The sequence below is a fragment of the Lampetra planeri genome, chromosome 18 (assembly GCF_965212315.1).
Source record: "Lampetra planeri chromosome 18, kcLamPlan1.2.h2, whole genome shotgun sequence".
Lineage (NCBI taxonomy): Eukaryota > Metazoa > Chordata > Hyperoartia > Petromyzontiformes > Petromyzontidae > Lampetra > Lampetra planeri.
In genome coordinates, this window is record NC_136124.1 from 8,980,880 (window position 1) to 9,007,902 (window position 27,023).

General features: G+C 42.9%; 1 protein-coding gene across 5 annotated transcripts in view; it reads right to left on the minus strand.

The window, feature by feature from the left end:
• Positions 1-2,162: 2,162 nt before the first annotated feature.
• The window catches only part of LOC144723618 (estrogen receptor beta-like), an 87,978-nt gene continuing 63,117 nt past the window's right edge, over positions 2,163-27,023 (minus strand). For all 5 annotated transcript variants that reach the window (XM_078602492.1, XM_078602491.1, XM_078602489.1 and 2 more), the window contains 3 exons: positions 14,861-14,994; positions 9,846-10,029; positions 2,163-9,039 (listed from right to left, as the gene is read on the minus strand). In XM_078602492.1, the coding sequence (XP_078458618.1) occupies positions 8,556-9,039; positions 9,846-10,029; positions 14,861-14,994 (802 nt within the window). In that variant the 3' untranslated portion in view covers positions 2,163-8,555. The remainder of the gene's footprint in view (positions 9,040-9,845; positions 10,030-14,860; positions 14,995-27,023) is intronic.

Below are 27,023 nucleotides of genomic sequence, written 5' to 3' on the forward strand. Positions count from 1 at the left end.
GCACGGGACGTAAAACTGGGCCCTTTGTAGTATGTCCGTTATGGACTGCATGCATAACCTCGTAAAGCTTGGCATGCACGAGTTGCGAAACCTGCTCAAAGAACGAGACGAGGATATTTTTTTTTCTCAAACCGCACAAGACACTTGGTCAAGTGTCAATTTGTTAACGACGTTCGCGGCAGAAATATTTGTCAACGATGACTGTGAGTGGATGAAAATCAAGCTTGAGGCTGGCTACCACCCACGAGAGAGCAAGACATCACTAGGACGAGAATACATCAACGTGTCTGCATGAAGACGCAGACTTAAATAATCTGGTGACGTGATTTGAGACTGCAGTGCACTGAGGAAGACTAATATTGGTAATTGGGTAATTATGTATGTGTATAAAGATTTGTCCAGTTGACTGATTGGCTGATTTAATCACTCTGGGGGGGGGGGGGGCGTGCGCTCCTAACACCAACAACGAATGACTAGCAGTGTCGGACTAAACGTTTGACTGCTTTAGTCAAATATACCGAGAGAATAACTCCATGGAACGCACAGACAGATTCGACTAAAATCCCACAGATTGTTGACGAGGCTGTCTCAGATTTTTAAAAATACCGACTACAGTGGTTTTCAATAACTGTGATTTGCATAGCGTCTTATGTCAATGCTACAATTAACATTCCATAATGTTCAACTGCTCGTGATCATTAACGGATAGCGTGCTCTTGACGAGGCGAAACTGTAACAGCCAAGGCCATACAACACTCAGGGAAACTCAGAACGCTCACGAAACGACACGTCAGCAGAGAGAACTGTCGGGCTAAACCCCAAGCAAAGCTCATAACTGTTAAAGGCATACAACTAAAGAATGAACACCTTGTATAGCTGATACCAATTTTAATTAAATATAAAGGATTTCTATTTTATTACAAGATATTCATACGGGTGATGCACGGGTACAGTGGTTAGTGTACTACGCTATTTAGCTGCCAACCTGAGTTTGATTCCGGCCACGACAAAGTGGCGAGTGATATCTGAACCGGTCTTGAGCACCCAACATCATTAACCCACAATGGCCAGCGTGGTGAAGTATGGTAAATCAAACCGATTAACTGGCATGACTTGGGAAGGCCTTCACCCAGAAGTGGATTTACAAAGGGCTGTAATTTATTATTTTTGTTAATGAAAATAACTATGTAATTCATTTATACAGAAACACCACACCGAGTCCCAAGACTCCTTTCAGGATCCCGCAGGATTAGGATGTTATGGCCAATTCGGCTTTAATGAGCGATTGGTTCTCTCATTAAAACAGCTGTGAATCTTCAATGTGGAACTGCATTTCTTTCGGATATTCATTTGTCCTTTTGAGATATATTTTAAAAACCCAAGCAGCTTTAAATATTGGACATGTTAGCATTCATTACCGTATTCCCCGAACGTACTAAGCTTGGCAAAACGTAATTATCCACATCCATATACTCACTCGCTAATTGACGCTGATTAAATGACACTGATTATTTGTAAATGCGCTTTATTGTGTCTCCGTAAAAGTGGAATGTTAGGGCCCTCCGTTGCCTTTGGGCTTCAAGCAATGCTGGCGTAAGAGGCGTATTGGTTGTATCCCCCCCGTCTGTTGGAGAAGGCTGGTCCGTGGTGCAGTGAAGCTGCCTAATGATGTTTTGCGATGGATGCCAAGTCTGCAAGCCCTCGCTCTTGTAAATAACGTACAGTACTGGGATACAAGGCCACTTGCAAGACATCGGTGCACAGAGGCAGCATCGCCAAGCCCTGCGCACCCCCACGCATCCATCTCCTCCAGTTAGTTAGAGACCGTGCCGAGTGTTTGTGCTGGGAGTGGGTTGTCGATGAGGTTCTCTTTCATCCTCCTGGAACCAAGTGCGAAAAGTGTGCCGGGCTGACAAGCACAAAAAAAAACCTTCATATCGGCCGGACCTCCCACGTGTTTTCGGGTCGTAATTGCATGTCGTTCGAAATGATGTCCGACGTTTTACTCCACGTGCTGGGAGCTTCTTCTGAAACAAAAAAATCTACCAGCAAACCGTATCCAAAGACACGTGGTACAACCCGAAAAAAGATTGGAGAGTTCCACAGCATCATAGAATCCTACGATTGAAGTCAGAATCAGCACAAGGGATAAAAAAAGACAATTGTTGACTGTAACATATTTTATGTGTGGATATAAACTGCTAAAACAGTTAATAATAGCAATACTTTGTAGCTCATCGGGGTTGCCACTGCAATAAAGACAAGCGCGCCATGTAGACAGAAGCTTTGCGGAGCTCAGTGCAGACGGCGTAGGTCACAGTACAAAAGTGCTATCAAACGACACAACGGAACAACATCACCGTGCCACGAACAAACACACTTCCAAGTCGATATGTATACATCAGTCATTATTTCAAACATGTTTACAAAGGTACGCTAATTGCCAAACACGTTCACGAAGAGTAGATAACTAGAGCATAATAAAAAATACAATATTTTGAATCAATACAAATGACTTACAATGCCTGTACAATAAAAATTTCACTTTCATTGAGACACATTTACAGCTTCATCACAAAACGCGTGGTTTATCGTGGAATGTACCGCATTTCAGCTGTCCAGTTTTTTTTTTGCACTAAAAAAAATACAATTTCAAAGGTAAATAACAACAACCTGCAAGCGAGTGCACATCACGACACAGGGCCGACAGTCCCTCCCGTCCGAGGAGCCGACCCCGTCACGAAGCGGCCCCCTTCTCACAGAGCGACCGCTGTTGTGCGCAACGCGAGAAAACACTAAACCGCACTTTACACGCCCGCAATTTGTGTGACCGAGGTTTGATATCGCGATGGTTTTCCGCGATCTTTAAGAAAAGGATTTGATTTATCTTATCGTAATTTATATAGCGCCTTGCCCAAGGCGCTTTACAGATAATTAGCAATAGTGCAGATGAATGTGTGATGCGTGAATTGAGTGAAAGAAAAATTGATGACAGCACATTATGATGATGATGAATGGATTGGATGGATGGGGACTGAGTGGTAGCCATGAAGACGGATCATGAAGAAGCAACAGGAAGATGTTGTCGACCCTTGCCTGGAACCTTGTGGCATCCTACACCGAGGCAATGGGGTTTGACAACAGCACATGGCCACATGAGGGCAGTCTTGGATTGAAAGTGTTCCAGCAGACCCGTGGGGGCATCGCCGATGCGAGCCAACGGTACAGAACTGAAATGCTACGATCGGATTTACCCGTGGCTTCTTTATATTTGTGAGTGCTCAGGAAACACATTCGCTGGCCAACGATGGTGCAATCCCACTCTGATTTAGTGCAATTGTGACCAGCACCAAACTTGCAGACCTTCGCCTGGGGTAGAGACAAGATGATGCTGCCCCCTCAGAGCCAACACATGAGCTCTCTCTCGCTCTGAGCAGCAAATCATACCTCGTGCAGTCTGTACAATCACCAGCCATAGCATCAACTCCAAATGAGAAGCAGGTGGGTGCTATGATTGGACCACCACTGAATCCAGCACAGTTTCTTAAAGAACAAATTGTAACAAAAACATTTGCTCTTCAATTAAACCTTAAGACTGATATATGGATGCCCATTTACGTGTATTGAACCCTTGACTTCTGCCACACGTTGATCAACAACGACTCGAAGGGAGGCTCGTGGGATTATCGGGTGGCCACTGCAGCTGTGGATATTGCGCATCCTACAAGGGTTCTCAACGCACAGCGCACAAGCTTCCAAAGTGTAACAGCGGAACCACAGCGGAGTGAACCCACAGCGAGTTCGCGTGAACACTTGGGGCGTGCGACCCCGGTACAGCTTACGGGACCAGGGCTCATCGTGCTGCCCGTACAACGCGTGACCGCAACCGACAAAAGGGGGCTCCGCTCACCGATTGGTGTAGCGGTAATAGAGTATTACGCAATTTCAAGTTGCCAACAGGGAAATAAAAACAAAATGTATGTTTGTTGAACTTCTTTTGCACCGTACGTAGCCAGCTGTGCTAATCGGAGGTGTTATGGTCGGTGCGATCGTATCAATTTGGTATGCTTACTAGGAAGTAAAAGTATGAAAATGTTTAAATCATAGTAAAAACATGGTGCATTTATAATGCCAAGTAATATACTAACACTAATACATTTGATTGTCATACGCAATTATTTATACAGAGGCTTGAGAGCTGCCCATCCGCACACTGCGGTGTCAAACACAACACTTGTGAACGTAGGAAAAGCATTGCATTGCAATTTACTTACAATGTATGTAAGGAAACAGTCCGACATTTACAAGCTGGCATGCCGGTCAATGAAGGTAGTTTCTAACATGTCAGCTCTCGCAGCCTATATTATGATTCGAATTTTTTTTCGTTAGGCCACCGAATGAGCTGACCAAATTTGTCTCATTGAGACCCTCCACCAGGCATGCAAGCCTTTAATGTACCTATTTTGTTTCAGCTCACTGGAAAATTAATGCAAACTAAATTACCAATTAATATTTTAAAAAATCCAGGAAGCACTACATAATTTTTATCCTTGCTGGATCTTGTCCTGATATTTTATGCAACTTCCAATTAAACATTGTACATCTAATTGCTAAATTTGTTTGGAGAATTGTCTTAACTTTACCGGTGAGCTGCAACAACGACCGACACGTAAAACCCTTGTACACCACGTGACAATTAGATTGATTTGCCTTTGTCAGGTGGTGGAGGGGTTTAACACAAGTTTGGCCGGATCATCACTTGGTCTCACCTAGGAACCAAAACGAATCATCAAGCAGCCTATATTCTGTTAAGAGGGTGGGCTACGAAGCGATAAGCGTGCATGAAGGCACGCAAACGCACACACTCACGAATTCAGTTATCGCATGCCGACAGAAATGTGATCTATTCGCCTTTCAAAAAATAAAGACTCTTTAGAAAGCATTTTGTTACCATAACCTACAGAGTACTCTTGCCATTTGTGATCTTACCATCAACAAAGTAAAGGTGCAGCCCTGCAATTGCTTGCTCACACCGCTGCTGGCAGAAGGGCCTCCACTAGGGGCAGATCTGGAGAGCCCTTCTCTAGACGGTATTTTTGCCCTGCTCTTCCACGCTGGTCAGATGTCTTGGATGAGGTGGAGGTACCCGCATTTTACCCCGCCACACACGACCTGCCAATCAACTACGGAGTACCCATTTATACTGCTGGGTGGACAGAGGTAGGAGGATTTAAGAAACGTATAAAATGTTTCAATTGTCACGCTGCGAGATCAATCCGGTGACCTCTGGATTGCACTCCAGTATGGCAACCACACCAGTGCAGCACACTGATCTACTACTGAGGGTGCTAAGCTGGCACGCAATATAATTCATTGATATGTATATCCACTTATATTTCATTATTTTAAAACTTAAAAAATACATTATGTTACATGTGGATAACTACATACATATGATGGATCAACAACAAGAATACTCATCTGAGAACTAGTAATTGGTATGGTAAGATTTGCAGCGATTAGTTTAGAGACATTCATTTTTTATGAAGTAACAAAATATCCGTGGACAGACGCAAGGACGGACCTTTAGTTCCCTTAATAAGAACTTCATGCATTAGTTACACCAAAGACAAAATATGCTCAATACAATTTCACAATATCCTTGTGAAACCGTGTAGGTCATTTGAATGAGATGTAATTCTGCAATTAAATGCCTAAAATTGTCAGCTTACACAGACACAAACACATAAATGATTTCTTAAATAAAGTTGAATTTCTTGATAACAGTAAATATAAATTATAATCCTATAAAACAATCACGTTACAGAGAATGAGACAGGACTGCTATGACTTGCATCTCCACACTTCTCAAATTAAACATTGGCCCTTATAGGTAGAGTGCTCTCATGTCAGACGATGCTGATCGCTGCATGGATTAGCGTATTTATGGTACCTTTGTGTGGCTTTTTGAGAAGTAGGCATGACCAATTACTTGTAATAGAGTTCATATTATAAAAATAAGCTCAACGTAAATGGCAATGCAAAATAATAATGTGGTATAAAATGGGACCTTTTTGGCAGTATCAAAGTATGAAAAAATAGCAATCGGTTTTACCCTTTATGGCAATAAAACAGGTTTAAAGATGTTCAAACACCGGATAGAAACCTTTAGCAAAGAATCAAGTTCGCATTAACCACACGTGCGTGTGGTGTACATGCAAACATGATCATGTATGCATTGTCTTTGAAACGGATTGGCCTACACCAGAGACAGCCTTTATTAGGGCCTAGTCTCACCAGTGTCAGACCAGAGAACGCCGAATGGTGAACAGCACAAAGACAATGCCACTATCAGAGCATTTATAGCTCGGGGTGAGAAGCTACAAAATGGGGACTTTTTGTCCGTATCAAAGTATGAAAAAGTAAGAATAGGTTTAACCCTTGTCTGTGATGTAGGCCAATCAGTTTAAAAGACAATGTATTTAATATCAAAGCATGTTTGTTTGCATGTTCACCACTAGCACGCGTGGTTAATGCAGACTTGATTGCTTGCAAAAGGTTTCTATTTGGCGTTTAAACATCTTAACACCTGTTTTTATTGCCAGAAAGGGTAAAACCTATTCTTATTTTTTCATAAATGTCGTGTCGGGTTGCAACTACTGAAACACAGATCTACAATATACACCACAGATACACTAAACTATCGTCGCACTGAACAAGGCCATTACAATCACTGCATTAATTTCAATCCCATATAAAAGTATGGCATAAAGTCAACACTGTAGTGATAATGAGCAACATTCTTCACTCAAACACAACGTTTAACCACAATCGTGTATTTTAATACAACTATGTTTTCTGAATAGCTATTTCAATCACGAACCCAACTTAAAGACCTGCTCATGAAAAGTCCAGAGACTTTATATCTTGTCCGGCATCACACATGTCCCTGGCTGATGTCCAATAGTGCAGATCAAGAGTGTCACAGAGTCAGTCACTGCTTTTAATTTCCTATCTACAGAAGACACCAACGCAATCTTGACAATTTTACTAGACATGCCAGGGCCATGACATGCCCTGCTTCGACATGATTTCCTAGTCATAACTCAAAGGTGAAAGTTTCAGGAACTTTCATGGCAATGGAAATGAAGAGTCCACAAAGCAGCATCTCACTGTGCTCTCGTTTTGATTGTCATAGCTCAGTCAGCGCCAACTCACGTCCCACACTTTAACAAAGTCTGCAAAATCCACAATAAAAAATATAATCACGATAATATTAATACATCATTAATATAGTAAGTGTGATTGAAGTAAACAATGTGTGTGGCAGAGCGCCACATACAGTACATAGCGAGTACCAGGACTTATATCCAAACCGGATCTCAAAATCTCTCATGCTCACGGGTGTTGAGAATCCTGCTATCAAGACTGTGCATCGCCCCACACCGAATGTTTGGGCATTTCTAATTCTCGTCAGGCCATCACAAATGCAGGCCAGCTCTATTGCTGGCTCAACTCCATGACTTATTTTTCAGACAACTGTCCTGTTGGCCAGTGTCACCCGATGTGCTCCTCACCCAGCAGGTGTCATGCCAACATTGTCTCAGACCTGTTTGTGCACCGTGGTTATCCATCCATGCAATATGCAAGCTCAACTCTGCTTAGCTTCTGAGATCTCATGAAATCGATCAGCGCTCTTGATATGACTTGCCATATTAAGTTGCGACGGAAGTTGTCATTATTATTATAATGGGTGATTTGGTGCTAGATTAAAATAATTTATAGCCATTTATGAACAACTTTTACATACTATATATATGTGCAGCCTTTTTGTTTTAACATAATATCCAGCAAATGAATATAAAAACAATCAGTGAAGTTTTTTTATATGTAATGCCTGTTCAGATGGTTAACAATGTCCAAATGTACACATTGTTAATAATCTGAATAAAAAATAAACAGAAGCCAGCAGATAATTTAATTCAATGGTACATTCATAATCAGATACAAATAAAAACGTTTGGTTTTAGTTAATTAAAGATTCCAGGTAAAAATAAATTATAAAATACGATGGCATGTGTATTTTCTGGCTGAAAATATTACTTTCTCAAATTTGAATATAAATACTGGAAAGTAGTGCCAAGTCCCATCACCAGACCACCTTATTCTGATTCTGGTGTCTCTAGAGCCCACGGAACATGGATCACGGATCCATCGACAAAACAACACAGCCCAGCACGAGCGCGTGAGTTGCACTTGGGGAATCTGCACCGCTGCCCGTTGCTTGCCCGTAGACATCGTAGCCACGTCACGTAGTCTCATGCCTTCTTATGACCGGCCACACCATGGCCACCGCAAACTTGTGGAGTGGAGTGCAAAGGTCACTCGTTTGATTCACAATAACGTTCCACAGATTGTGCGATCCGGTTGTAAAAATAACATGCCCCCGTTGCAATTAATCATCAATGGACACGCACCATCCAGAGGTAACAACGATAATATTTATCCACAATGGAATTCTGCACCCATGAAAACAGACGCTCTGAATCGCTTAACTAAAACATCAATGACTTGCTCGTGAAAGTGACGGGGCCTCCCGCCTCTGACGACGCGCTGGTACTTTTGCCCAGAGTTATGAATTCCCTCTCCACGTGATCTCTGAATCCTCGCTGGGTATGCACCCTGAACTCCCTCTCGTGCTGCGGCCTGACTTCAGGCTCTGTGACGGTCGCGACGGGCCCTCTGTTGGCGTGGCCACCGCCAAGGTACGGCCTATCCGCATGCGTCCGGAACTCCCGCGACTCGGGCTGGTGGAGGGCCTTGAAATCCGCGGCGACGTACGGTTGGTACTCCTGCTCGCCCGGCTGCGCAGCCACGTCGCCATCGCTGTTGGATGTTGCCCTGAAATCTTGCGGTGGGGGCGACGTCCGTAAGCCAGTATTCTGCAGGCTGTGAGCGTCCAGCAGCTCAAGGAGCAGGTCGTATAGCGGGATCACATTCTTACGCTTCATGCTGTTGAGATGCTCGATGCCCTTGTTGCTGTAAACAACACACACATTGCAAAGTCAGTGTGTGCAAGTGTCAAACGCTGGCCCACCCTTGCAAGAGGCAAAGTTTCCTGTGCCTCAGTGGGCCTGTATTGTCATCTTCTAGTTAAATAATGGATACTGGATATTCGTTTTAGCATGAAATCCACCGAACAATATAAAAATTGTTGAAAAACACAAATTTATATCAAAATTGGCCAATCACATTGTCGACATCGTAATCTTCTTGGTTCTTTCGGTAAAGTCACGTAGAATGGAAATAATAAAATAATAAAAATAAAACATAATCAAATAATTCTCACGACGTTTCGACCACAATGCAAGCAGCCGTCCTCAGGTGAAGAACAGCTCTGTTATTTTATTATGTTTAATTTTTATTATTTTATTATTTCCATTCTACGTGACTTTACCGAAAGAACCAAGAAGATGAATCCCTGCAGTCACGAAAGCTTTAAATCGAGACATCATAATCAGTTTTTTTTTTTAAGCCTAAATCAGTAAAATATCTCAGAGCCCCCAAAACATAGGCTTCATAAAATTAAATTCCAAGTGATCACCTGCTCAAATGAGCATCAAGGCGGTGCTCATCTTTTGTTTACAGCCCTGAGCCAGTGGTGTAAATCCCACATTGCTATGGTGGTGGCTCCTTTGAAGCTCACGCACTTAAAAAAAAACCAGGAGTGGACCCTTGATAAATACTAGTCAAGCAGGTCAAGATGACATCACCATTGTCGTGCATACTCTGCATATCTCAGAGACACGGGAGAGGCAAGGAGGATATCCGCACGCACGTCTGACCTAATGTGTCGGATCTGCGAAAGCAGCAGGAGTAGCTGGGAGAGGCGGCGCGAGTGTTGCGGCGGGGACGCCTCAATGTGGCCGATGGTGCTGCCCAGGGCGTCCATAACCTTCTCGAGGATCTGCTGGATGAGCTGTACATTCGTCTGCTCCCCGGCGGAATTCGAGAGGCAGAAAAAGACCCCTGCAGGAGAGAGCAGTTGTCAGCACAAAACAGAAATCCGTAGAAACCCGGGCTATATTTAGAGGTTGATTTAGTGTGTCTGTCTTGAAGACCACTTCGATTTCATAGAATATCAGTTATGGAAATGAACACAGACTTTTTAAAATGTATATTTAACAACGTGAGTTTGATCGCACACCATGGATAATATCTGTAAGGAATGATGTCTGTGTATATCAGTGTATACATGTTTTTTAACACAGCTGCTGAGCACATTCCCAATGTCTCAAAACAGTGGCCTGTAAGAAACAGCACTACCAAAGAAGTAAAAGGTAAGAGTGAACACTCGTTTTAACTTGAGCAAAGTTACAAGAGCTTTGGAAAAAAGATGAAAGGCTGTACATTTCTTTCGTGCATCTAATTGGACTTCCGTAACTGGCCATAGCTTACATCGGTGAAAAGTGATATCTCAGCCTCTTCGTTGTTTCCGAATTTAGCTGCTTTGGTTCCTGACGGTGTCGTAGCTGCTGCTGCTTTCCAGTAGCTAATTTTTCGACCCAATCCTGGTTACTCGATTGGGGACGCGGACTTTGTTGATCTGGACGACATCCGAGCCGGTATCCTTCATCTGTGGTCGTCATGTGCATTGGATTCCTTTTTTTTTCCCTTTACGCCCGACGTCTCAGCACCGCCCTTTCGCCCAATCCTCCTCCTTTTTATCCAGGCTTGGGACTGGCTCAGCTATCCACTGCATTGTGGAGTTAAATGGCAGTTAAGTAAGTCCAGTTAGACAATGATAAAATCTTGTCGGAAAGTGGTCTCTGGTTGGTTATTGGCATTATGACGCACACGCACTGCCTGTTTGTCAATCCACTGCTGGATGAGGGCACCCTCACTCCAAGTGGGTCGCCGGTATCATTTGACCCAGCTTCATCACGATGATCAGGGCGCGTTGGTGAAGGTGGGGAGCATGTACATGTAAGCGTAGAAGTGCAGTACAACAGCGGATTTTGCTGCACTCCCTCCTGCTGCCCACGACGTAGCAAAGTTTTCATTAATCAAGCCGTGATTTTGACTATTGGTGGTTTGCAATCGGATTAAGTTTGTACATGTCTGTAATGTGTTCACATTTCTGCTCCAGCCACTAGAGGCCGCTAATTTACCAGAATGCTTAAAAAAAAAGCTATTGCTTCTTGAGTGGCATCACAAACATGAATCATGATGATTCATCGAATTAAAAAGAATCGTTACAGTAACCATGTTGTTCATAGGGGCTGTTTTTGGCATAATTCACAACGATGGTCATTGCGGGTTAGTGAACATTTGCAATGCATTTGGAATACAGAAGGCATCTGCGTTGAAAGCTAACTCTTTAAAGAACTGAAATAAAACATAGTGCCAAGTTTGAAATTCCACCACATTATCACATGGGGGGAGTGGTAGTACAGTGGTTAGTGCACTGTGCCATGAACTCGGTGACCTAACTTCGATTTCCCGCCATGGCTAACATCAGTGATGAGTATTATCTGTACCTCTTACGCCTTTCACCAACCCGCACTGACCAGCGTGGTGAAGTATGGTCAAATAACTTCCATGAATGACATGGTATGAGGAAGCCTCCATGATTAATAAAAGGCTAAAACATTTGCATGGTCATTCATTTTAATGTAGGAGCAATGAATGTGAACATTGGAAATAATTTATTTAAGTGTTACATTTGTTCCCCAAATCAAGTCATCTACCTGTCCCTCAGTGTAAGCCCAAGCATGCATCCCTTCATGACACTTAGCATACTTTTCAGTTTTTCATTTTCTCTACGAGCCATATTTCATAGCTGGCAATATGTATGCATACACTTTAATAAAAGTTGAATTGAGCTCACATATGCTTGGTTCTTTCGGTAAAGTCACGTAGAAGGGAATTTAATTATTATTATTATTTTATTATTTCCCTTCTACGTGACTTTACCAAAAGAACCAAGAATATGAATCCCTGCAGTCACGAAAGCTTTAAATCGAAATTTGGCCTCACATATTTGCTTGACCACTATTAAAGAGATAGATAATAGGCTTAAGACAGGTCAATGAACTAAAGTGATAAAAGGTAATAATTGGAGGTATACTTACACATATGTATACATAATTGTACAAAAATGCTGATAAGCATGTACATATATGAAGACAAAACCGATACTCATACAGAAGAGATAGATACATAGATGCAAGTACCGTACATAAACATTCATGGTAATTAAACATGCGTATTTATTTTTTAAATGTAACCAATCAAAATCAACAGAAATATGAAACAACCAAAAGACATTGACGAAAATATCCAAATGTAGAACTAAGGCTTCCCTTGTGTTAAACTTTTAACTGCCAGTGCAGAGAAAGTCAAGTGGCAAATCAAGATTAGCGATGTTTTACACAAGCAACATTCCAGGCTGTGGCATAAATCAAAGGCGCAAAGTAGGCACGAGAACTCTTCTTACTGGCGTTCTTGTCATTATCGCTCTCTCTCAACCGCTTCCCACAAAGCCTTGAACTGGCCTTGCAGCCCGGTGCCAATACAGTGCATGTACAGTTTACACGATAACTGCCGGTTGAAGGAAAGCAGCCATGGTGGCAGCCAAGTTCCTCCGAGTTTGTCGACACTCGGGAGCCACCTCCACCACCGACCGCCTTTACCACCGAAGACCAAACCCGGACATGTTAGTCCGTCAGCTCAGGACTATCAGACTTGTGCAATATACTGTCATGAAGTTCAATACAATAGTGGTGGCAGATGTCATAAACAAATCAATTCCTGCCACCCCAAACGCAAATGCCAATTCCCGGACTGTCCGTGTCACCCCCAGACAAAGTGTCACCCCCAGAATTAGAGTAACTAAGCACCGTTTTATGAACCTGGCAACCTGAGTGTGAAACCTGACAATAACTGACATTACTGGTGAGTGATAATTTAGCAGGTCCTGGTCTCCTGCCCTTCACCAACTTGCATGACCAGCATGGTGAAGTGTGATTAAACAACACCCCTGCCCCCCATGCCCCCATTCAACAGTGGATTGACAAATTCACCGATAATTAAAATCATGAATAATTATTATTAGCACAACATCATCCCACATCCTCCCACTGAATACGTGAGGCTTTGGTCATCCAGAGGGATTACATATATAAGGACAGTACGGAGTGATGTAGGGACAGTACGGCTCCCTGTGGCCATGGTTACTAATTAACGTAACCGAACAGACAGGGTCACGTTCGGGTAATGTGGGACCTAAGTGGTAGCTAATAATGATTGATGCGACAAACTTTGACAGGGTCGAGTGAGGGGAAGCACGGGACCTAACAGTCGTAAATTGTAATAAGGGCAGAGACAGACAGGGCCAGGTGCGGTGAGAGAGGGTTCGGGAATAGGGGCGTGGCCGAGTCGTGAGGGGGATAAAAGCCGGCCATGAACCGGGGCTCTGGGCTGCTGTTGTGGGGGAACTGCCGTCGCCGTCGTCACCATGGAGCGGGTCATCTTCATCATCCTGGAGTGGGCACCGTGTAGTCTTGGAAGGCTAGAGTTATGTTGTCTCAGAATAGAGTTGTCTAAGTTACCCAAGTGTATATAGTCACTCGCGGTTGCTCGTTAAGTTATCAGTGAGTCGGTGGACTTTATTCATAATAAATATACATATAACTGAACAAGAAGGTGTCTCTGAGAGCTACATTACACATACATGCACGATGCCTCTGGGTTGGACCCTCATGGGGGTGGAATGCCACTGGTCTAGTCTGTGAGCCCCATTGGTCTAGTCTGTGGGCCCCATACCCCATGACTCCACTGCCATGACAAACTTTATGGGGTGCGCCTTGAGTTGTGTAAACTGAGCATCGTTTAATTTTCTGGAAATGGCAAAGCTGTGGTTTGTTAATACAAATTCGTTCACTTTTCCAATTATATTTTAGGATGCGATGTACCGTCATAATTCTATATATAGATACAATAAAATATTACTTTATAACTGATTAATCACTTCAGTTCTCTGCCCAAGGGCAGGTTCTTGGCTCAAGTCTCCTTCATTGATATTTATATTTTGCCCTTAATTTCAACAATAAATCTCTCCTTTCTTAAAGTTGCCAAGCAGCGTTTGTCCTTCCACCCCCAACATCCTCCATTTTAGAGCTTCCTCGAGCAGGACTTCCTCTCTCACACCATCTCCAGTGTGTGCAGTTCACCCCACACATCTACATCCTCTGGCATCCAACCCTGTGACATGACATTGTTTAATCGGGGCACGTACACAAACTCTGTGGGGCAGAGTTTGTGTAGGTGTCTTGGTGTCCTGTTAGGAGACCACGTGACTATCAGAACTTGACATTGCAGCCGTCTTCCAAATTCCTAACCATCTGCCACGACAATAGCTACGTTGCTTCTAGAATAATAATAGTTACAAATAATATTGACTACATTTTGTATTAACACCGATCTTATCAAGGAACTATGCGAACATCCCAATTCAGCAATGTGAAGATCATTCTTAACATTTGTACCCTGACGCCTGCAAACAATGACCTACTCATTTAGAATGAATTCACGTGATTTTAAACATCCACTGTGAAGCAGACAGCGCGTATTGTATGCTTAATACACTATCGCAGTATTACCCAGGGCAGCTTGCCGGACTTAAACCACTAACCCCTGCAACAAGCGGCGAACACATTTACGCCGGGCCATGTCATTGCCTCGCCTAAAGCTGGCACTGCCAGGGCCCTCAGCCAAACACGAGAGTGCACGCACCCCCTTCCTGGCACGTGGGTCCTCATGCAATATCACCGCCTGCACACTCGACAGCTCGACTCACCCGAGTTGAGGAGGATCATGGCCTTGAGGCAGACGTATTCCTCCCGTCGGAGATGCAGCTCACGGAAGCGGCTCACGGTGACGAGCAGCATGTCGAACATGTCCAGCATGCCCTCCACATTGCGCGCGTCTTCCCTGCCGGACACGCATGCACACGGGCACGCTTACTACAACCGCCTCATCCTCGCAAAAATCTTTCAGAAGAAGCAGAATATTTCTTTAGACTTCAGGAGGAATCCAATGAGCTATGAAGCTTTTTTTCACAGATGTCCCATAGGGGCGGTCAGCAATTGAACTATCGATACACGGGTAAGAATCAAAGTTACAAATAACATTCGCAAATGTGGTTGTAGCCAGATACCACCCAGAGCAACACAGCAGCTCCTCCAAACAATGTGCCGGACATTTCGGGTCCCGCACATTTGCTCAGGTTATTTTTGTATCAGAGCCATTGCATGCAGGGGTCACGGTCCAAGTTTTCAAAAAATTTTAAATTAATTGCTCTACAAATGAAAAATATGAATAGGTTCTACCCTTTTTGGCAATGAAACAGGTGTTAAGATGTTCAAACACCAAATTACTGAATTGGGAAAATCATAGAAATAGTCTTGAGACTCAGTGAGCTGGTCCGAGGATAACAAGCAGAATTATAGTTATACATTATAAATATAGAAATAATTAAATGGTTGACCACACCTCCACACCACGCATTCTCGACCTTGATATGAAATACTATTTGTGTTTTGATATAATACAAGTGTAATGACATGATGCCACCTGCTGGCTCTGTTGCCATCTTTAAAGGGAAAGGTGATGCACAAGAGTGTGGGAGCTACAGAGGAATAGCATTGATGAGTCACACCGTGAAACTCTGGGAAAGAATCATAGAAAGGAGACTGAGGAAGCTAGTTGACATTGGCGAGTCATATTATTGGTTCTTTCGGTAAAGTCACCTAGAAGGGAAATAATATGAAAGAACCAATAATATGAATCCCTGCAGTCACGAAAGCTTTAAATCGAAATTGGGGAGTCAGTTTGGATTCAGATCGAGAAGGTTAATAATGGATGAAATCCTTTCACTGACAGTATTGTTTAGAGATAAGAAACGGAACCTGCATATGGTGTTCATTGATCTAGAGAAAGCGTACGACAGGGTACCTAGAGAGCTCATCTGGTGGTGTATGAGAAAAATAGGTATTCCTGATGTATATGTCCGGCTGATCCAGGATATATATGAAGGAGGGGAATATGCATGTGCGAAGCAGCTGTGGAGTGTCGGAGAACTTTCAAGCCAAGGAAGAACAGGGGGGTGAGAAATGAATAAGGAAGACTCAAGGTGGTAGAAATCACAGAGAAGATGAGAGACAAAAGGCTGGTGTGGTTTGGTCACGTGGAGAGATAACAGCAAAATTACGTGGGTCAGAAGGTGCAAGTGATGCAAGTGGAAGGAAAGAGATCAAGAGTAAGGCAGACGAATAAATGGGGCAATGCGGTACGAACGGACATGGTAGCCCGAGGAGTGGAAAGATGGCGCAGGACAGGGCAGCGTGGAGAAGGTTGGCAAGGACAGCAGACCCAACATGAGTGGGACAAACACGTGGAAGAAAAAGAATATTGCCACTGGATTGTGATTAGAAAGCAGATATACTGGGGCATCCCACCCCTAAATTCAAATGTTATTTGAGCTCACTTTTCTAAGGAACCGTTATTCATTTTATAAAACCTCGCCGAGTCTCAAGTCTTCTTCATGAGGATCCTGCATTCGGATATTTGGCCAATGCCATCAATAAGGGGTTGACTTCATAAGCCAGGAGAAAATCTATCCACACAATAAGATCAATAATCTATTTATGTACTGCCATCTCATTGGCCACTCACAGCCCAATCCTATGATATGGTTGGATGCTCTGGTAGTACAATAATGGGGCACTTGTGTGGATGAAAACAACAAAACAAAAGTCCTTCTCTACACATAAAAGGTAAAACAGCATTTTAGGCCATCGGCCTTTGGCTATTACAGCGATATTTTTTCTAACAACATTTGTTTCATCAGCAAACACTGGACCAGTTTGAACTTCCAGAGTCCCATCAGCAGTCAAACCTGTTAGGCATATGCTGCTCTTTTTATCTGATAGGTGTGCATTGAGGCCATCCAGAATGGCAAGGCCTCCTGATGGGAGGTCAATAACCCACCCTAATTGTCGTAGGTTAACAAAGTGGGAGACTGTCATACGCACCGCCTGTGTCCTCCACACTGCCAACTTGCTGCCTTTAGCCACCCAACATTCTGCTCATTGTTCTGAGCACTGCGCTTCTGTGTTTGGCTTGTTGTTGCTGTAATTTTTTTACAGTACAAAATACGCTCACTCAAATCCCTGCTCCGTTAATACTTCTTGCATTCACCTCACAAACCATATGAATGCTAATGTGTAAATATATACGTGAAAAGCGTCTTAAAAATCAGAAAACAACGTAAAAACTCAGCATGCTTTGCATGTCAAGATGACATCACGATTCTAGGGCATAATCTCCAATTTCATGAGCTGAAAACTCGGTGTACCAGATTAATTGATTCGTCTTCTCTATGCTGTGTTAAACCACCACCACACTAGTTCACACCACGTATCTTTCTGCTTCTCCCTTGCACTACGCCACTTTGGATTTCCTCTGATTGTCTTATTCCCAAACTTTTACAATAATAACCTGCTCGATTCCAGAAGCATGTTTATGCTATTGTCTATTAAAACTTCGACAGTGCTGTTTGTTGCTGGCTGATAGACGTGTTGAGCATTTGGGCCTGTGCTCAGCAGCTCAGCGTAAATAAAAACACATGTTCTGCATTCGCCCTATGAATGCTCATATATATACGTGAAAATGTCTTCAGCTGAAAAACCTAACAGGAAGCTCAGTATGCTTTGCGTGTCGAGATGACATCCTAATTCTAAAGTATATTTTGCACACGGATAGTAACACGCACTGGCTCGGTAGAGCCGAGACTGAGCTGAGACTCTAAGAGGTTCAAGCCTCGTAGCAGTCCATGGATCACTTCTGCAGCGCACGTGCACTTTATCTGCAGTGAAGGGAAACTGCCATTCCATGCTGCTCTTTACAGGGTAAGATAGAGTGTGAGCAATTACTCAACTTTTCAGCTTAAGAAGTAAGTTCCAGGAGCATAGTACATAATAGAGATGCTGTTAGTATCTCTGAAGCCGCGAGAACAGATAGATATAATGGGTGAAAAAAGAGACACGTTAAAGTACGAAGAATAAAAACAGATGCCTGACCTGCTCGCATTCTCTGCTTGCAACTGAAGCTGGAGAAGTTAATGTGTGTGTCATTTGAAGCCATTTCTCATTCCGGGAATAATAACGGTTCCGATGATGTCAATCCTAAGCGTCTAAATTGCCCATTGAGAGCCATCGTGTGTTTAAGAGCTATTTGGGTGCCTGTGCATAATGCGCTGCAATTACAGAACATAGTTCACAAGTGTCAGAGCTCACTCGCTCTCATTCCACAACAGCTTGATGTCACAAACTGTGCTGAGCAAGGCCACAACAGAAGAACTTCCGAAAAACTCAATATTGTACATTCCTCTGCCTGCGAATTTCCTCTTTTTTCCCCCATGAACATTGGAGGGCATCCTTGAGCTCATACGAATGGGTTTTGTGTGGTTGCCCCTCACCACCCATTCCATCCCGTTCACTCGTACTCTCTTTCGCTGCCCTACAGCTCATTGTACCATACAAAGCACTCTTCCCCAACAACTACGAGTCTCCGGCACAATTCTCTGCCATGTTAATAATTTAAAAACCTAAAATAAAATGTGTTGTGCTCCAAATATGTGCATGTACAGAAGATAAGCAGCTGAGTTCTCATCAATTCAATGTACTTTAGATTTACCATCACCCACCCACGTGGTGGGTGGGTGATGGTAAAAATCGTGGTTCGATCTGTTGTGTTTAATTTGTTGTCATTCCCCGCACCTCCAATTAGCACAGTTGGCTATGTACGGTGCAAAAGAGTACATCCATACAAATATTGATGATTGTTTTTGTCTTGTTTTTATTTTCTCATTTGCACCTAATGCCTCTCAATACACATTGATACTAATAACAATTATTATCAGTCAATATCAATCCACTGCTGGATGAAGGTCTCCCAAAGTCACCGCCACCCTTCACGATCCTGCGATGCAGCACTCTCTCCAGCTCCCACACGGGAAGTGATGTGGGGATAGTTTGTACAAAAGGGTATTTGACAACCGCTTTGAAGAAGACCTGAGAGATCCAACTGTTTACCTGGCTCAACAGAACAAATGTACTGAAGCTGTCACTCTTCAGATGTGGAAGAAAAGAAATTAAACAAAAATGTAAGTCGAGTGTTAATTTAATTACCTTCATCATGAGCACAAAACGAGGGATGTTTAATTAATTGGAACACAAAAGCTTTGTAGATGTGCAGATGCTTCTTTGGCTGTGGAATGCACCTCAACCATTTCGCACTGCATAATACTACTCCTAATACTTAGCCCTAATACTAATCTACAATAATAATCCACAATAATACTCCTAATACTACTCATTAACACTACTCCACAATAATACTCCTAATACCACTCCTAATACTTACTCCTATTACCCCTTCACAATAATACTCTTTATACCACTCCTAATACCACTCCTAATACCACTCCTCATACTACTCCACAATACTACTCCTAATACTACTCCACATAAACATAAGAACTCTGTTCAGTATGCAGGCTTTGCAAGAAATAAATAGACCCATCGCACCGCAAATCTGCATGACACTTCAACATGAGCGGCTCATTAATGCTTTCCTTGCCAGCATCAAGGACCCTCACTGAGAAAATTGTTTTCAGTCTGTTCATTGTGACATCAAATTATGTTAAAGGTAATCAAATTCCCCCTGCGCTCGAGTGACAATATGGGGTTTCAAGATGCTCTCCTGAAAAGCTGAGGTCATAAACACAAGGCAGCTGTGGCCCCATCCATCAGCCTCGACGCAGATGGCACATAACTGCAAAGACTACACGGATAACCATTTGTTTTGCAGAAAGAAAAAAAAATACGTCAGCACCCCCCAGGGATTCCAATGAAATATTAATATATTTATATGACCAGGTGAGAGTCCATTAAACGTTTTCATCCTTTTAGAAAGGTTGCCGAGGTAACTGACGTTGAGCAGAAATCATTTAACATCTGTTTTGTAATTTAGTTACAGGAAATGTTCATATTGACAGCATATGACCAGACTCGAGAACTGAGCCCTATTTATGTATAATTTTATCCCGGCTGGATATTTGAACAGCAGGAGTGCTACTTGCATCGTTGCGTGGGTCAGACAGCTCGACTGTACACTAAGGAACTCAACAAGTTTTTGGCAGCGGGCACAGATGCTGCGATTGTCGTTGTCAGACAGGAGAAACGACGCAGAAGTCTGGAGGAAAACGCGGCAGGTGAGTGCTGGAGATGTGACGGTCACCCTGGGTGGGACGTGCGTTGCAGCATGGGGCCGGAGGGCCGATTTGCCGAGACGGGCATCGGAGCGGTATCCACGAGTCAGGTGACCAAGAGGAAGGCCTAAGAGCCTATATCGGCTTGAAAACAAACTCAACTTCAATCGGGCTCGTAACGTTATTGGCACTTATTTGCTATTTGCTCCTGAGTGTGAGCAGCGCCTGGCTGATTTAAATCAATAACCACCAGCTGTTGATCCCTGAAACAATTCATGCTCCCACAACAGTTGTACTGTTTTCCCGGTGTCAGAGTACAAAACGACTTCCAGCATCAGATAGGATTTCTCGTAACTACGAAAAAACAAGAGCTATAACATCGGGCATTACTAAGGTTACACTATTACAAATGCTCAGAAACACTCGTAAGTAGATCTAAATTAAAGTATCAACTATTTGTATTCTACCAGGTAAGGCCCACTGAGCTATATATGGATTTTTCAGAAGCGACCTGCCGACAATGTGGCTTATCACGTGGAAATGTATAGCAGCCAAATACTCTAAATTGTATGTTTCTAAATGCGGAGCGAAAAACCGCAGGAGCCGCAGAATAATCCACGTGACCACAGGTAGAATATGCAAACTCCAAATATACAGGTGTCAGGGTCAGGGTTGAACCCACAACCTGCTGAATACCATCACATATGCTATTATACTGTAGTTTCAAACAAATATAGCACAACAAATGTCAGCAACATGGGAGGGAATATGATGAACAAAATCTAAATAAAGAGCAATGCACATGAAAGTTAATACAATGGCTACGTCATCCATTGCTATTCATTCAAGTAATGTATATTTCTATTAAATAGTTGATATACCATTACAATCACTAAAACACCTGTGACATTTAACTGACAATTGAGAATATAATGACAACAATATCTCTGACCTTGAAATTAAATCTCGTGTTATCAAGTGGTCCCTGTACAATCGTCTCAAGATTATGAAAATGTTATACCAGATTTGAAGGCATCAAGACTTTACGACAGGACACGTAACTAGAGATAAGTTATAACGATGATTGTGTTGCTTCCGAAACGTCGTGATTTAATTTAGTTGTTTTATTTTTATTTTATTTAGTTTTCACCTACGTGCCTTTACCGAAAAAAACAAAGAGTATGGATCCTTGCAGTCACGAAATCTTCAAATCTAGAACGATGCATAAACTTACGACACAAGCATCAGATTGCGTGTGTAAGAATCGATGTTTATAGATGTGTACTTGCAGTATGTACAGTAACACCTACAGCCACAAGCGACCAGTACACCCACCGTCACGTTCAAACAAATCCGTTCCCAAATCAAACCGTTACCCTGCATCACAACAAATCATTGCATTGCCGGGCTCGGGGTGGGGAATGCGGAGGTTAGGCGTTGGCCTGTCAATACACCTCGAGAAAATTCGTATTTGTTTTCATCCAGAGCCCAGCACTAAGAATGATCGTCTGATGATCTCTCAATCTCCAAGCAGGGTCCCCACCGCCTTCGGTGATACCGCATCGGCACTCCCAGAGAGCAAAGAGGAGGGGTGGGTCTCTGGGCTCTGGATGAAACCTCACACCCTCCTGCGAGCTCCTCCGTTAAAGCCCAGAGCCACACATGGTTTTATATTTCTAAAATCGTGGCAAAACGCCGTGTCTGGGACATAGGTGTTAAAGAACACACTAATGGAGTGTTTCAAAGACTGTTAAAGTAAAAGGGTGGCTAATGGATTATGAATTGCAAATATTCACTTTTGCATATCGGCCTTTAAGAGAAAATGTATCTTATAATTAATCGTATACGCCTCTTAGCTCTGAAAGACATGCCTGTAATGATTCTCCACCATCACAATTTGATTGTCACAATTAAGGGTCGCGATTCAATTAAAGACTAAAAAAGTGCATTCTGGTGCATTGCAGCATGTCGTACAAACATATTTACGAACATAAATGATTCTCACATGCACAATTTTACGTGTGTATCTTGAGAATAATAGTGGATTTTAATTGATGCATTTCATACCTATGCCGAATAAAGTAAAAGAAGTGCATAAGGGGCCGTCCATAAATGACGTCACGCACCTAGGAGGGGGGGGGTCAGACATTTGTGACGATGTGTGACGAGGGGGGGGGGGTTTGAGAAATGTGACGTAACATCAAATTTCGCAACTTTAAATAAATATAGACAACACGTTGACCTTAATGAAATAGACTTTGAAATAAATGTTTTCTCCTACAACATCAGAGTGCAGCGCCACATTAAATACGCACTACAATGACAATAGTTTAAAGCGATTTGAAGCATGTTTTATATATTTTGGGGGGGGGAGGTTTGGGCAGAGCTTTGTGACATCATATTTGAAGAGGGGTCTGACTTTTTGTGACGCCGTGTGATGAAGGGGGGGGGGGGTGGGCAAAAATCGTCCAAAATCGCGTGACGTCATTTATGGACGGCCCCATAAGGTGAAGGGGTCAATGCTCGCCACTGTTGGTCAGAGGTCGCAAACGGGTTTTGATTCCTTACCCGTACCCGGCCGCACCAGAGTCGCAAACGGGTACCCGTACCCGGCCGTACCCGTACCCTACCCATACCCGGCCGGGTACGGGTAGGGTACGGGTATCGGGCACCTGATTGCGACCTCTGGGATGAAGCCATGTTGCAGGCGCGGGTGGGTTGATTCTAGGAACTTGAATTGTGAGAAGAGAAAAGACGTTGGGAAATGAGTGACAAACGGTGACTCACCAGTGACTCACGGTCTACCCGTACCCGTACCCGGCCGCACCAGGGTCGCAAACGGCTACCCGTACCCGTACCCGGCCGGGTACGGGTGCCCGGTTGCGACCTCTGCTGTTGGTGGAAAGGCCTCCAAGAGGGGGCTCCAGAGAGCTCTCTGGCATATTGAAGGAGGCGGGAGTAGCCACACTTTACCCCACCACACACGTGACCTGCCAATCGACTGCGGTGAACCCATTTGTCCTGCTGGGTGGAACAGACGAGGGAGATCTTCTTGGTTCTTTCGGTAAAGTCACGTAGAATGGAAATAATAAAATAATAAAATAATAAAACATAATCAAATAATTCTCACGACGTTTCGGCCACAACGCAAGCAGCCGTCCTCAGGTGAAGAACAGGTCTGTCGAGAAGACAGAGTCTGAATGACACACCCCAGGCTCTGTCTTCTCGACAGACCTGTTCTTCACCTAAGGACGGCTGCTTGCATTGTGGCCGAAACGTCGTGAGAATTATTTTATTATGTTTTATTTTTATTATTTTATTATTTCCATTCTACGTGACTTTACCGAAAGAACCAAGAAGATGAATCCCTGCAGTCACGAAAGCTTTAAATCGAAATGTAACCGCCACGACGAGGGAGATTTAAGAAACTTGCACCATTGTTTCAGCTGCCACGCCGGGAGAGCAAATACATTATTTTTCTGTTTACATTGCTCATCGACTCTAGTAAAACAAGCATGAATATGAAGCTTTACTACGTTGGAATAATTAAAAAACTTTAATGAAGTTTAGAAAAAAATCATGAAGTTTATACTACAGAATATAAGATGATCTATTAATACAAATAACACAATGCAAAACCTTACTTCACAGATATATTAATACAATTTATGTTACATTGTTATATAATGTTAACTAACATTGGGAATTACCAATTCATTTCAACTTTTCATTTTAAATAACTTTCACAATTCAGCCAATCCAAATTTACCAGGATGCTGCATCCATTACTACTGTGCATGTCTCAGAATAACTCCAAATGGTAAAATCTATTAACGTTGACCGGTAATCTTGTAACTTAGGCTCTGATGAAAGATACGTTTTCTTTGTTGACCCAACAAGACATGTCTCCTCTGACTGCCACTGCTGGTGTCACGGTTTAACCCAAGTGTCACATTCTACATCTTCCGCTGAGTGTGAAGCAACACTTGTAACCAAGATGTTTAAGTGTGGCACAGCAATGCATAGCCCAGTGGTAGCCTTTAGGTTTAACATCAGCACATTACATACATATACTTTGTCGCAATCATTCCTAATTGATTCTTGCTTGCAATACTCAATGCATATATCTATACCCAAGTTTTGATTTGAACTAAAAATCGATGCGTCTTTAAATGCCACGTGAATAATTAATCTTTCCAATTTCCAATTATACCAAAAGAGTTTAACACATTACGCCCCTAGTCTTGTTAGATTGGATCAGAGGGTAAATACAGGTGACAGATATGATATGAACCGCTCAAAAAGTGATCAGGACACACCGTCACCCACAGAGGGTGATGGCTGTTGGTCAACACTACCGACAAGGATAAAATAATCCTGAGATGACACCCGCTGAGATGGCACCCGCTGAGATGGAACTCACTGCGATGACACCCGGGGAGATGACACCCGCGGAGATGACACCCTCTGAGATGGAATTCACTGAGATGGAACTCACTGCGATGGCACCCGCTGAGATGGCACCCACTGAGATGGAACTCACTGCGATGGCACCCGCTGAGATGGCACCCACTGAGATGAGACCCAATGAAATGACACCCAATGCAGAGACAGAGCAATGAAGTCAGCTCTTGCACAGGATGTACTACACAGATTGTTAAGCTGCATGATTGTGAAGGATGGAAATAGCTTGGGGAGGCCTTAGACCAACAAATCATGGCTCGTGAATGCTCCGAGAATTTTTGAGTAATGTCTGTTATCTTCTTGTTGAATGAATAGATAAATGTTGGCCGGACGATTGCAGAGTGTCAGAACAGACCTTACTACTCACACTTTTCAGTAGTAATGCCACTGGTTACTTCATACAACCACAAACACACACACACACATGCAGTTTTCTTACATCTTACGGGGCATGTGAATCTAGTGATATGCAGGTTCGTAGGGACGATTTCAATTAAATTTTTTCACACAATTTTCAATCTGGAGATTATGTTTTCTGAGCTTTTTTCCTGGAGTCTCCTGCAGAAAACCCTGGGACTTGATAAGCATTTAAGATGCAGCACCTGCAATGATAACTGCCATAGTTTTGGTGATTTACGTCCAAAATATGTAATATTCCAAAACCATTGCACACACAAACATACCCTACTCTTTGGTTCTTTTGGTAAAGTCACGTAGGTAGAACAAATAATAGATCACGACGTTTTGATCGCAATGCAAGCAATCGTCATCAGGCGTTGCGATCGAAACGTCGTGATCTATTACACCGGTCAACAAAAAAAAACATTTTTTTCTGGCCTGGACTTTTGCAGCTGTTTTAGACTAATTTCAGGATGCTGATTCCAAATCTGATCTCAGATTTGCTCTATCACATCTCATTTTATGCTATCGGCATACCCCATTTTCATTGATTTTACCCGAAATTAACTCTGTCACTTATGATCACAAGTTGTTGCGAGTCAGTGACTACTTTAGTGTTAAAATATGGTGCTGTATTTTTAGGATAGTGTGTTTATAATATAATTTTATGTCGATATCCACATTTATTTAATATTTTTCTTCTGCAGTTTTTATTGAAAATGCAATATTTGATATCTTAAAAACCTGATGTGATAGACCAAAACTGATGCTAGATTTGGAATCAGAACCCCAAAATTACCCTAAAACCGTTGGAATACCTTATGCCAGAAAAAGTGTGTTGACCAGTGTTATTTGTTCTACCTACGTGACTTTACCGAAAGTACCAAAGAGTATGGATTCCTGCAGTCGCGAGAGCTTCAAATTAAGATTAAACATACCCTAGTTTTGGAGAAAATGTAAAAAAATCATATTAGTCTACCATAATAGGTAGTTAGTTTAGTTAAAGGTGTGGCCCTGCAATTGCTTGATTATACCAGTGCTGGTGAAATGGTCTCCGCTTGGGCAAACTCTAGAGCTTACTTGGTCGACTCACATACGTTGATCTAACGTGTTGGAAGAGGTGGGTGCACCGACACTTTACCCGACTGCCGATTGACTGTGGTGAACACGGCAATGCTGCTAGGTGGACATTCACATCGGGGGGTTTCAGAAACTTGTCACATTGTTATAATTTGCAAGTCATAGAGATCACAAAAATTGAGTTATCGATTAATTATTACCATGTACAGTAATAAGTTTTGCGCACGGTTAAATTAGTTCACCAGGCCCCGTCATTAGGAAACTTGTTACAAATGGGTTCACACCATGGTCCGTGATGATGATGGTAATGATAGGACATTTTAGCGCTCAGTGGCGGAAAAATAGATGACGGTAACAGGAGAGAACAAACAGCGGCAGCACAAAAGGCCACGAACACAGAGGTAATGCAAGGGACATGAAAGTGCATAGCATGATAGCATAGCATAGGGGCACGGTGCCCCCATTACCTACACCAGAGAACATCTGCGGTTCGTCTAACAATGGGTGCCACTGCTTAATTAAACAGCAAAAAAACAGCCGTACAATACTTTTCGGAGACCATCAATTCCATGCCCAATTGCAGCCAGCAGGGCCCATTTCACTAAGAAATGTGAGCATATCCAGAGCCACACAAGTGATTCTCAAAAACATCTCCAGAAATCCCCCCTACAATGGAACCTACGGCCCAAAGGACACAGAGCGCCCCTCGGTCAAATACGTCATTTCCATGGTGACTACCATTAAG